At 30.9% G+C, this 14,286-nt stretch overlaps 1 protein-coding gene across 1 annotated transcript in view; it reads left to right on the forward strand.

The window, feature by feature from the left end:
• The first annotated feature begins 1,651 nt into the window (after positions 1–1,651).
• The window catches only part of LOC108910712 (neprilysin-2-like), a 26,648-nt gene continuing 14,013 nt past the window's right edge, over positions 1,652–14,286 (forward strand). Inside the window, exons 1-5 of the mRNA XM_018715413.1 lie at positions 1,652–1,888; positions 8,428–8,912; positions 9,111–9,266; positions 9,329–9,543; positions 13,497–13,646. Coding sequence (XP_018570929.1) covers positions 1,771–1,888; positions 8,428–8,912; positions 9,111–9,266; positions 9,329–9,543; positions 13,497–13,646 — 1,124 coding nt within the window. The 5' untranslated portion in view covers positions 1,652–1,770. The remainder of the gene's footprint in view (positions 1,889–8,427; positions 8,913–9,110; positions 9,267–9,328; positions 9,544–13,496; positions 13,647–14,286) is intronic.

The raw sequence follows: 14,286 nt of genomic DNA on the forward strand, positions 1-14,286 counted from the left end.
CTTAGGTCTGTGGGATAGTAGAGACATAAAGAATCACTATGAACAAAAAGTATGGCCAAAAAGAACATATTTCCATACAAGATTCAAAAACATCATCCGCGAACCTTTAGTTGATTCTTTAAATATTCTGCTTCCACCTCTTCATATCAAAGTTGGTCTCATGAAACAGTTCATTAAAGCTTTGGAAAAGGATGGCGACTGTTTTGGATATTTAAGGGTTTCCGGAAATAAGTGATGCTAGACCGGGAGAAGGTATTTTCGATGGTCCTCAAATCCGTAGCGTGTTCAGAGACGAGAAATTTATCACAAACATGAATGATACTGAAAGAGCAGCATGGCTGAGTTTCAAGAAAGTCGCTCAGAATTTCTTGAGGAATTAGAAGAGCGAGAATTACCAGACTTTTGTTGAGAAATTGTTGGAAAACTTCAAACCAGAGAACCTCGGAGACTACAGCGAAGAACAGGGTGATCTGTTTCACATGGTAACATGAAAATTGAGCGTCGGTACCAAGGAAGGTGGGATGTTAATATGATATCAGATTTCTGTTGGATGCTTAAAAGGTATAACGAGCCAAAATCATAGAAAAGCGCGGGAAATCTGTTGCATAAATTTTTTGAAGATAAAAAAAAAAGAGGTCGTCAGAAAATGAAAAAGAAGTAAAATAAACATCATTTCTTATTTGGAAACGATGTTCACATTTTCTAATACCCTCACCTCTCTGTAGGTACCAAATGGCTGTCTATCTATCCCTGAGAAGGAATTTCCTAGATTTTAGGGTTATTTTGCACGGTATAAAAATACTGGAGGGTGATAAAGTGGTTTCTCTTTTTACAATTGTTTCAAATGCTATGCCCCCTGGAGTGGAATTTTCTTTTACTGGATTATTAAAATATAATCCAGTAAAGACGTCATTTTATAAATAAAAATTCCAAACAGGCTAATTTTTTAGTGTTGCTTGGGGACTGCCTCCTGAGTATCCAACCAAAAGATCAAACTCGAACTGCTGGCTGGTATGAATTGCACTTTGGGGGTGGTTTATTAAACATTTTTTTAGAGCAAAATGACTTTAATAAAAGTTGTAGAGGATCAAATTCTGAACAAGTTTTCCATATAAAATTTTTTTGTATGTGACAAAAATTGAGCACGCTGGTCTTGTAAACATGTTTTTAGAAAAAAAATGTATAAGGAAAAATTATTCAGAATTTGATTGTCTACAACTTTTCTGAAGGTCATTTTTTTGTAAAAACATGTTTATAAGACCACATAATGCGCAGTAACTCGTTAAGTATTAGACATATATTTAAGAGCGGTTTTTCGCGATTTTGGAATAATGGGGGGTGGTGGAGCAATTCTGGCCCCGAAATTTGATTTTTTGTTATTCAAATAATAATAATTATTTGCGAAACTTATTAATTCAGGTACTTTAAAAAGGCAAAATAATATTCTCGAAAATATGATATGCACTTGAAACGCCCTGTATATTTTGACCACTTACACAAAGATAAATAAGACAGTGCACTGTCTATTAACCAGATCAAACCAGCGAACCTACGGCGTTAGATCACTCTTAATTGATCTTATTAATTAGAGTCAAGTAGTGTGCCTAAGATATAATTTGGAGGCGAGCCATTCTTAAATACCTCACAGAAATGGGACTCTGTGGTAATTGCCTATTTAAAATTTAAAACAGTTTAGATGGAATTACGACGGTTTGTGACTGTCTCCGTTAATGTCGAACATGAGGTGTGAAATTTAGTCAACGCATTGCGATGGAGTGTGGAAACTTTCTCAAGAAAAACACAAAATTAGAGAAAAGACTTATTTTGTCTGTCGTGGTGTTGTGTGGCGTTGCTCTAATTCTTCTTATTATTTTGCTCTGTAGAAACGGTAAGTGATTTATGAGCTATGGAATAGTTATATTTATTATAAACAATTATGTTCAAGTCAACTAATGATAATATATTTCGCGTGATAAATACGCCGCAACTGGTTTTTCATATATAATTTACATAAATCAAATAAATAATAAATTTATAATATGGCAATTATGCAAAAATATAAATCATTTTCTAACAAATACTTTCTTGTTAACGTTTTAAATTGAATTAAATTAAATGTCCGCATCTAACAAATAAGTTTCGATACGTTTTAGGAAGATTATATTTCGTAGAATTCAAAATTGCTTGTTCTGCAACGGAAAATAAAAAAGGGGTACAGTGAATATAACACATATGAGTGCATGAAATCTATATGAGCTATTTTCCAAAAACACAAAAAATAACCTTAAAAAAACTCACATTAAAAAGAGTACATTAAAGGGTACATGTTAATTAGTAACTATTGCATGTCTACATACTCCGTTCTGCATCTATCGTAACCTTTTATAATATACAGTGAGTTCAATAAAGTTGACACACTATTTCAACAACAAACTTTATTAAAAATAAATAGACAAGTTCAAAACAAATTTGATAAATGTGAGTTTTCCATTGTAACTTATTTTAGACTTTACACCTCATCTTCCCTTGTAAGAACTGAAAATGAGGTGTAAAGTTTGACCTCGAAACCGGTAATCTTTTTTAAAAATAGAAGGATTGTGAGAAATTGGACCCTTTCTTATTTCTAAAATAAATTACAATAAATAAACAATTTATGATGAAGGAAATGTGATAGAAGTAATCATGAGTATCTCTTGCTGTATCCTTTTACTTATTTGGTAGAATGTTTTTTGGATTTATAAATTTAATTTGGATTAAGTTAGGTCAGGTTAGGGTGGGTCAAAGCTATATATTTACTGATTCGTTTGACCCAAAGCTATTGTTATTGTAATTGTAAAAATCTATATTATCTAAATATTTCTACTTATATACTCTATAAAAAAATGTCTACTATACTATATGAAATATAGCAATTTGCGGCCATTCGATTGACTGCATTCTTTTAGCCTTGAATGTCAAATTTGACATCAACAGTATTTACCTATTCTAAAAGAACATCATGTATATGCATAATATTTCGAATATAATTTAAAAAAAATGAAAATTAACTAAAAGTTGCTGATAAAATACGCAAATTTATTTATTTTTATTTATACCTACCTGTTTATTTATTTAAGACGAGCACGCCTATGACTAGCCGACGAAAACCCCGAACTCTAATAATAACGACATTCTTCTTTTGCAATTTCCCGAAGTGCTGTTTTTTGTACAGACATTTGAGAAAAAGAAGGGAAACTTGTGATAAAATTTTTTGCTTTCTGAATTTTCGCTGAAGTACTTATTAATAAATCATCCATCCCACTGGATCATTGTGAGCATTGTCACTTAATGCCTCCATTTACGTTAGGAACCATATTGGACAATTTCTTCCATTTTATTAACAACACTGTGGGAATTTATTTCAATTTTTTCTATTCCCGTAATCAACAGGAAAAGATGTGAAGTTTTAATTTACCGAGAAACTAGAGACGATAACATTTAATATTTATTCAATGGTACCATTGTACGTATTATAATAAATATATACATGATGTGCCATTTATCCTTAAAAAATTGCGTTCTTTCTCAATCTCGCTCAGCTCCAATTGCGTCAGAAAAACATACGTATTTATTTCGGTCTATACATAAATAAATATTAAGAAAAACGTGGCTGAGGACAGTTTGAAGGATCTAATTGAAAAAAGAAATAGTAAAACTCAAAACTTCTTAAACATCCGAACGATTTAGCTGTTTGCTCACAGAAAACGGTAGTATTAAATTTAAAAATAAACATGGCAACAAAAATTTTAATTGTCACAGGAACTGTAAATAAAAATAAATAAAACATAAATAATAATTTCACTCGATTTGCTGTCATCACAATTGATTTTTGCCCTAAAAGTTGGTAGTTTTAAAAGGTCCTTACTGAAATTGGTTTTCGGTGAAGTACGCTGAAATTTTATTAAAAGGTAGGTTTCAGCGAGTAGAACAGAAATTCTTTACCACTGGAGGTAAAAATTCACATAAAAATTGCATGTTAATAGGGGAAATATCTTGAAATCTATTATTATTATTATTATCTTTATCCAAAATTTCAGCGAATTTGACAGAAAGTCAATGTTCATAAGGAACCTGCAGGATTTTTTTACTAACAAATTGGACAATACCTGGAATAATTTATTGGGCACAAAATATTTAATATAAAACGCCTGTACGTTTATAATGAGAACAGTTAAATTAAGTTAAACAATATGGTGAATGCAAAAAGAAACGAAATTAGATAACCAGGCGACATATGTGCCCTATTAAATTGTGTTTCTCAATAAAGAAACTATTACATGACCACAATTAAGTGTTTTTTTTATCACATACATTTTTTCCCATACATTAGCATAATAAACCAAGATATGGCGCAATGTCTAGACAGTCTAGACATTCGAAAAGCTTTTAATAAGTCTACAATAGTGGCGAAATTAAGATGAAAAAATGCGTCGCTTGTACACCTACAGAAAAATGTACAAAGATGTATTTTAGCATTGACAACTATTTTATAAACATAGAATGGTGACAAAATATGCGTATATGCTAATTAATTTAAATAATGCTATAGATAAAAAATGTTCGGATTAGGCAGATTTTACGGTTAAATGATGTAAACTTAAATTGATTGCTAACGGAATTAAAAAACATTCAAGGTTTACAAAATAACAATAAATCAGCACCATAATTCTAAATTTTACTATCTTTAATTGCCACATTATTATTTTTTAAACCTGTTTGTCACGTAGTGCTCAGAATTGCGTTTAAAAATTCTGTAAAAAGAGATATTTATACTTATAAACAGGAGTCCCGAAAGTATGACTTAAAAACATTGAAATAATGGCGAATTCCCGATCCCTGCAGACTTTTCTTTAAGCAATGAATTAGTTTAAATTGTCGGGGACAAATTTTAAGAACGCATTTTGTGGCTACTTTCTATGGCAAACAATTATTAATGAAAACATAAAAAAACACATTTTTATTGGCCACGGCTGACACTTGCGCTAGTGAACTTTATATTCCCTGATTTTGATAAATGGATGCAGGACTAATTGAGTTCTTTAATAAAGAATAATTTGCTTAATAATTTCATATCCAAAAAATGTAGCTCAGCTCACACTTACACTTCTCTAGAAGAATTTGCTCTTTTCACCTATTTGTTTGTTAGATTATTATACAATGATAAAAATAGAGGAAAGTTACATAGATTTTTTACATATTTAGAACGGTTTTTCTATAGGTATAGAAAATATAAGTTAACTAAATAAACATAGTGCGTTGTGCAGAATTACTAGTTTGGGCGTACCTATATTTTCTTTTTACAATATATTGTTACTGTTTACGTTGTCCTGTTACACTTCAAAATGTATTAGACGCCTAATCTTTTATGTGTTTATTGTGTTTGATTTAAACATACGCGTTTCGGCTCAACCATTCTGATTAATCACGTCGGTATCTCGTTACCTCTTTTGAAAATTTTTTTTTTATCGAAACCCATAATTATGACTTGTAGAGAATACTGCAGTTTCCAAAATCCTGCTTGGATTTTCTGTACGTTCATTATTTTCCGAGTAATTGATTGGTAAAGTCAAAAATTATTTTTTTGCTTTAATCGACGATAACTCAGCGACAAATAATCGTACAAGGCTCCGGAACCACTCAAATTGAAGAGAATTAAATTATCCTAAAAGAGCTTTATGATTAAATTTCCAAAAAAATTTTTTGAAGTCCATAGGCCCTTTTCAAAAAAGCAAAAATTTGCTATTTTTTTTCCGTTGATATTTTCTTATGATTACTCAATAACTACTGGCGCTAAAAAAATTTTTAACTGTAGATCTGAAAACTAGACACCTGAAGCTTCAATTTCCTTTTTTTTAATTCTCTTTACGACCATTTTCCTCCAAGTTACAACTCTTTGAAAATCACCTAAAATTTTGGGATTCTTTTAATATCCCTTAATATTAAGATGATGATTTAATGATAATGATTATTATTTATTATTATTATTATTATTATGATAATAATTAATGATTTACCGAATAGCATATCTTGTAATAATCTTCTTTTTGCAGATGATTTAAAGATTTTTACAAGTATTGAGAATGAGGAAAATTATAGATATTTGCAGAATCAAGCCAACTTAATTGGCAAATGGTGTAATTCAAATCGTTTAATGTTAAATATAAACAAATGTTATGTAGTATCATTTTCCAGGAAAAAACAAATTAATAATTATGATTATACACTTAATGATATTACAATCTCAAGTGATTGCATAAAAGATTTAGGCATCTTCTTTAACTCTAATCTTACCTTTGCTACTCAGGTTAATCATTTAGTTAGTAATGCCAATAGGACTTTAGGTTTTATATTAAGGAACTGCAAAGATTTTAGAAATATTAGCACCTTAAAAATTTTGTATTATATCTTGGTTAGGAGTAAGCTTGAGTACGGATCAATTATTTGGTTCCCAATTTATCAGTGTCACATTGATAGTATAGAATCTGTTCAGAGGCGGTTTTTAAAATACATTTATTTTAAGGAAAATGGCATCTATCCCGCCAGTGATATTGATAATCAAATATTATTGAACAGATTTGATACTATTTCTCTTGGTCGGCGACGGATATGGTAAATTATATCATTTTTGTATAATTTAATCCATAACATAAATTGTAGTAGTCTCCTTAGTAAGATACAATTTTTAGTACCGCGTGCTGGTTCAAGATAAAACCAAACTTTCTACTGTGATAGGCCTAGAACTAATATTTTACTTAAAGCACCTATTTATAATGCATATTATCAATTTAATAAAATCTGTAATTACTGTGATATTAATTTTTCATCACTAAATACAATAAAACACGTTATTTACAACAACGAGCAATTCTAGATATACCTAGTTAATCAAATTTATTTTTTTTTTCAACTTTTCTCTTATACAGAATAGATTTTGTCAAAATAAACTCAGTGGTTTTGTTATGATTATAAGTGTAACTGTTCTCTATTATTATTTTTCATTTGCTATGTATTTCCTGTAATTGGGTTTACCTGGAAATAAATGACATTATTATTATTATTATTATTATTATTATTATTATTATTATTATTATTATTATTATTATCTGTGCCTATATAGTGTAGGTATATACAGTGTGTCCCTGAAAAGGATGGACAACGCTTGACCACAGGTTCCTTGGATGAAAATAAGACTGTTTAGCCTAACTTACCTATATACAAAAGTGCACGCCTACTGAGATATAGCCTTCTAAATATAGAATAGATAACCTAGTTTTTTTCAAATAATTTGAAAACTAGTTTTCTTAGAAACTTCAAATTTGGTACACTTATTTTTTTAAGTTCAACGTAAATAAAAAATTTGGTGATACATATACAGGATGTTCTATTTCTAGTGCCTGTGCGCCACTGGCTATCCCACTATTTTAGAAAATTTTTTTGCTCTTACAAAATTTCGATATCGTTTATGGATTTCGAGTAAAATTGGCATTTTTATACATTAAATATAGGCATATATTCCGATTTGTAAAAAATAATAATTTATAACTGCAGCCTCAAAGCACGGAATATTAATGAAAAAACATTAAAAAAAATAACCTTACATTTTTTGTCTTAGTATTATCAATCAATAAAATAAAAATCAACATTATTTTAAATAAACAATATCAACTAATAATGTAAGAAAGTCAACATTAACATTTTAAATAAACCTAAATTTATATTTGTAATCACATTAAAATAATATTACAGTAAATGCTCAAAGTGACTTCCTTGTTCTTAAACGCAAGTATTAGTTCTTCGAAAATTAAAATGAATTTTATCCAATAATTGTGCATTACCTCTAATAAATAACATTAATTTCATGTTGTATTCTTTCCCATTATTCGTTTTCTGTATTTACTGAAAAGTTATAAACTGTGGTCCTCGACGCTTTTCAAAGTAAATAATTACATGGGTTTAAATCCGGGGATCGAGGTGGCCAAACTATTTGAAAAAAACTAGGTTATCTGTTCTATATTTAGAAGGCTATATCTCAGTAGGCGTGCATTTTTGTATATAGGTAAGTTAAGCTAAACAGTCTTATTTTCGTTCAAGAAACCTGTGGTCAAGCGTTGTCCATCCTTCTCAGGGCCACCCTGTATAATAAATAGATTTTTCGACCTTCTTAAAAATACTATGTAGTTTCCCTGTTTTTAGTAAAATTACACTTTACGTATCGTAATACAGATGTGTATGATCCAATGAATAATTTTACATTGAATTTTTATGAGTAGGTATATCTAGACGGATTTAAATATATTTTTTTATTATGAACTAAATAAAAACTAGCAAATTATTAAAAATTGCTAACATTTACAAAATTTCAAAAGGTTTTTGTATTTTTTTTTCTAGATCAACAAATTTGCGACAGTCCCGAATGCGTTCAAGCAGCTACTCATATTTTAGACACGGTGGACCCCACTGTCAACCCTTGTGAGGACTTTTACAAATTTGCCTGTGGTACATTTTTGAAAAATGCAGTTTCACTGGGACAACCAACTACACTGCATCACCTCAGAACACTGATGAAGAATAAACTGAAGGAGATAGTGACAGAAAAAGAAGACACAAACGTTTCAAGAGCTCTGCAAATGCAGAGGAGTTTTTATAGGGCCTGCATAAATGACACGAACATCGATGCAGACAATGATAGGATGCTTTTAAATTTACTAGATGAAGTCATTGGCGGATGGCCGGTACTTAAGGAAGGAAACTGGAGTGCTAAAGACTTTAAATGGCTAGATGTCATGATCAAAGCAAGACAGCTAGGACTTTTTTATCAATTTTTCTTCAGAGTCAGCATTTTTAGTGGAAATGACAGTATAAATACGATATGGGTAATTATGAGAAAATTGTACTTACTTAGAAAAGAGTTGTTTGTAATTTATATAAAAATTGATGTTCGTTCAGTACCAACTTCTGTTTACAATTTACTTTCGTTTGTTTAGTGTATAAATATTTCAGTCAGTAACTATTAAATTAAATAAAACAAGCGACTGTTAATCACGTAAATAATACAAAAACGTTTATTATAGATTAGACCCCCTGATGTGAAAGATATTGAATCATTTCAATGGAAACAGGAAAATCGGAACCTTATGGCCCAAATTGCATCAGATCTAGGAGCCACGAGTAGGGATACGTCTCTAGAAATAGGATATACCCTAAATTTTGCTGAAGAACTTCATATAGTACGCTCACAAATATTTATCATTAACTGTGATTATTTACAAGTTCCTTAAATTTGTTTCAGATAGTTCAAGAATACTACGATAATTCGAAGAACAATGAACAGTATAACAGAAGGCATAGTACTATAAAAGAGCTGAAACATAATCAGATAAATATACACTGGCTAGAATTTTTAAAAAACTTAACAGGTGTTGCAATAACAGAAGAGGATGTGGTTGTATTTGATGTGGATAGATACTTTGATAGGCTTAGTAGCCTGCTAACTAAGCCGTATAAGTAAATATTTGACGTTTTCATGAGATATAATATGATATGTAATCTAAAAAAGTCAACACAAAAAAAAAACTTAATTAATATTGTTATTGCTAATGCCACCCATATCCGTAATGATTTACATGCATAAATCAGCCTGTACAGACCTATCTCACGCGTGGATGGAAAATAGTATGGTTGTGTGCTATATGGACGAAATAATCGTAGCGATTTTTAATTACGGAGTTAAATCGTTACAATAAAGTATTAATAATAAAATTATTAATTACACAGACACAAAAAAAGTCCAAACCCAACAGACCCACATATTTTCCGAAATTCGAAGGAATTTTTTGCGCTTGTAGTCAAAATTCATGACTTGCCGATGAATATGGGTCAAAATAGATTTTTTCCTACATTTTGTCGAAATATATCATTTTCATAGTAGGTACTTCGTGCAGTTTTCACCCAAAAAGTGGATTGTCTCGAACTATAGCACCATATCGATTTTAGTGACACTAATGCAAAATGTTATAGATAATGTTTCTTCTTGAATTCAATTTAAACTTTCATTTATTTATCAAAAAGAATAAATTAATATACTTTAAATTTAAACTATAAATAGTTAGGTATACGATACACAGGGTGATTAATTAGCAATGGGAAAATCGAAAGCTACAGATACTACACGTGAAATAGTGACCTTTGGAGCAAACATGCCTTATCCGGAAGTTGATAGTTTCGGAAATACAGGGTGTTGAAAGTTAAAATTTTAAATCGTTTTTTTGCGATTATTCTGAAAATATGTAGGTTAGGAACTTGAAAATGTATGAAACTATGTTTTTTTTTAGGCGACGAATAAGGTGCGTGTTTAATTTCAGCATTGCTCATAGAGGGCGCCACTTACGACCAATTTTACCGAAAATTTAGTTAATAACTTTTTACCCTGTATGTCTAACATAAAACTTGATTCAAAACCTGAAAGAGCAATCATTTTTCCAAAAATTGTGTATTCTTGTTTCATTTCGGTATCTCGATCCGTTTTCGAGAAAAATCGATTTAACGAACGCTATGTTTTGATAATATGAGAAATTAAAAGCGAAACAAATCAAGTGTTTCTTCGTGTTATTACAACAATTAACAATAAAACAAATGAAATTCATAATAATGATTTAAAGTCAGTGTTCGAAGAATCCACCGTTGACATTTACACACTTTACACAACGTTTTCTGAGAGATCTTCGAATTTGAAACAACATATTGGGATTGCGTTTGACTTCGTTGGCAGCGATTTGTATTCTTTGCCACAACTCTTCACACGAACCAATCGATTCTTCCAAATAGAAAAATGAAGAGGATTGAGGTCCGGACTTCTGGGTGGCCAAGTAAAAATGCTTGCACTGCTTGAAGAAGTTCCACTTTATTTAAGAAGAGACATGTGGTTCATGTACGACGGAGCACCACTACATTTTTCTTGGCCAGTGCGTGCATATTTAGATGCAGTTTTTCTAAATCGCTGGATTGGCCATGTAAGCATTTTTTGCTTGGCCATCCAGAAATCCGGACTTCAATCCTCTTGATTTTTCTATTTAGTATCGAATGAAAGATATAGTTTACAAAGAATATATTGGCTCGTGTGAAGAGTTGTGGCAAAGAATACAAATCGCTGCCAACGAAGTCAGACGCAATCCCAATATGTTGTTTCAAACTCGAAGATCTCTCAGAAAACGTGTAAAGTGTATCAGTGTCAACGGTGGATTCTTCGAACAATTACTTTGAATCATAATTACGTATTTTATTTGTGTTATTGTTAATTGTTGTAATAACACGAAGAAACACTTGGTTTGTTTCGCTTTTACTTTCTCATATTATCAAAACATAGTGTTCGTTAAATCGATTTTTCTCGAAAACGGATCGAGATACCGAAATGAAACAAGAGTACATAATTAATGGAAAAATGATTGCTCTTTCAGGTTTTGAATCAGTTTCATGTTAAATATACAGGGTAAAAAGTTATTAACTAAATTTTCGGTAAAATTGGTCATAAGTGGCGCCCTCTATGAGCAATGCTGAGATTACAACACGCATCTTATTCGTCGCATAAAAAAATATAGTTTCACAAATTCGCAAAAGAACGATTTAAAACTTTAACTTTCAACACCCTGTATTTCCGAAACTATCAACTTTCGGATAAGGCATTTTTGCGCCAATGGTCACCATTTCACGTGTAGTATCTTCAGCTCTCGACTTTCCCCTTGTTAATGAATCACTCTGTATACATATAGGGTGTCTGTACTTCATGCAAAAAAGTCGAGTACAGATAGATGGTCAAAATAATATTAGTTCCTCATATAATTTTTTTCTCATACGGCCCTTCGTTAACAAGATACGGACCTTCAAAGGTGAAAATTAAAAAGTTTTTTTAATTACAGTCTCTACATTATTAACTTCAGCATGATGCAAATTTAGTGATCAATAACACATGCGTACAGCTTGTTTTTGATGTTGTAAGTGAAACTTAATTATGCCCAGAACGCCAGGGACGGACAATGCCCAATGGTAAACAGCCCAGAATTTTTGCATATATGACGATCGCAATCTGTCTGTATCAAAAATAATTTACCTGAAGCATTTGGCAAAGATAATACTGTTGGTTCAACTCGGTAAAATTAACAGTTTAGGAAATATTTGTGATTTTATGTCACAGTGCACATCGATCGGCGCCTCCACCATTTTTTGTTTTTAATTTTTAATTGCATTTAATTACTATGTTGAAAGCGTACATATTTTTAACATAAGAGTCGAGAAAATCTTACTGTTTGTTAATGTAATTTTCATTAACAGATAAACACACATAACACAAAATAGAAAAACAAAACAATAAGTTAAATTTAAAAAATAATTTAAAAGAAAGAAAACTATCAAAATACATTTTCAATATGGACACCTTCCACCTCCACACACATCCTAAGGCTATGATTGTTTGGTTCGTGCACGGGGGACTCCTCCCCAATTCAATATTGATGTACGAAATTATTTATCCATTGTGTTTAATAATAATAAATGGATTGGGAGAGGAAACCCAATTTTATGACCACCACGTTCTCCGTCAGGAAGATTAGTGTACGCAACCATAGTACAGACAAGGGATGAATTACTACAAAGAATTAATTTCACTTGTGATAATATTAGACATATCCCAGAAATGCTTTTTCGTGTACAAACAAATAACCTTCGTAGACTTCGGAAGTGTGTGGAGGTGGAAAGTGACCATACTGAAAATGTATTTTGATAGCCTTCTTTCTTTTAAATTATGTTTTTAACTTACTTTAAATTATTCTTGTTTTGTTTTTCTATTTTGTGTTATGTGTAAAGTGTATTTGTCAAATTTTGTTAGTGAAAATTACATTAACAGACAGTAAGATTTTCTATGCTCTTATTTAAAAAATATGTACAGTTCTAACATAGTAATTATGTCCAATTAAAAATTAGAAAACAAGAAATGGGGGAGGCGCCGCTCGATGTGCATTGTGACATAAAAGCGCAAATATTTCCTAAACTGTTAATTTTACCGAGTTGAACTAAGAGGGTATTATCGTCGGCCAATTCTTCAGGGAACTAATTTTTGATACAGGCATGTATCAATGTAAAAATTCTAGGATGTTAACCATTGGGCATAGTCCGTCCCTGGCGTTCTGGGCATAATGAAGTTTCACGTACGACATTAAAAAGAGGTTGTACACATGTGTTATCGATCACCAAATTTGCATCATGCTGAAGTTAATGGTTTAGAGACTGTAAATAAAAATAAATTTTTAATTTTCTTCTTTGAGGGCCCGTAACTTGTTAACGAAGGCCCATATGAAAAAAAATATATATATGAAGAACTGATATTATTTTGACCTCATCTATTTGTACTCGAATTTTTTGTATCAAGTATCGGGACACCCTGTATATAAACACTAATATTTTTGCAGAATTCAGGCCAATTATATGGCGTGGGTGATAATTTCAACAAACATTCAATACATGTCGAAGAATATTAGACAGAAATATATGAAGATGCGGAAAATAAACGAAACGGAATCAAGTCGAACCGATTTGTGCTACAAAATATCTAGAGAACTGTAAGTAAGAATGTGAAAACGATAAGTACCATGTATATTTCGTGGTTCTAAATTGGCAAGATCTAATTATGTGCGTGTGGGTGTGCTTGTGTGTGTTTGCGTGTGTGTCTGCTATTAATTAAATGCTTGATTCCTTTTTCCTATCCATAATTTTACTTTTCCGGTCTTTATACAATGCTCAAAATTTACATTCTTTATTCTCAAAATGTTTCTCACCATTCTATGCTTAAATCCTAATGTTATTGGTTTGATTGAACTCAAGTGTTGTTATTGTTTTTTTTATATTATTTATATATATATATATATATATATTAAGAGAGCAAGTTTGAGGTGGAGTTTTCCTTTTTGTTTTACTTATTTTACTTTTTTTTCTTTTTTTGTTTAATGTATATTATATAATTATACATATTGTGTTCTGATGGTTACAATTTGAACAGTTCACTGACCGCTGTGACACAAATTTCAAGATTGGACTTCTTGATGTATTTGTAAAGGCTGTCATAAATGTTTATGTTTTGGGTGGTCAGTAGATAGGGAATGTTGACTGGAAAAATTACCCCATTTTTTGATAATTCCTTATATAAACTGTCGCGATGTATCTTATACCGAGGACATTCTAGAAAGATATGTTGTAGGTCTC

Source organism: Anoplophora glabripennis, unplaced genomic scaffold (assembly GCF_000390285.2).
Source record: "Anoplophora glabripennis isolate ALB-LARVAE unplaced genomic scaffold, Agla_2.0 scaffold404, whole genome shotgun sequence".
In the NCBI taxonomy this organism is placed as follows: Eukaryota; Metazoa; Arthropoda; class Insecta; order Coleoptera; family Cerambycidae; genus Anoplophora; species Anoplophora glabripennis.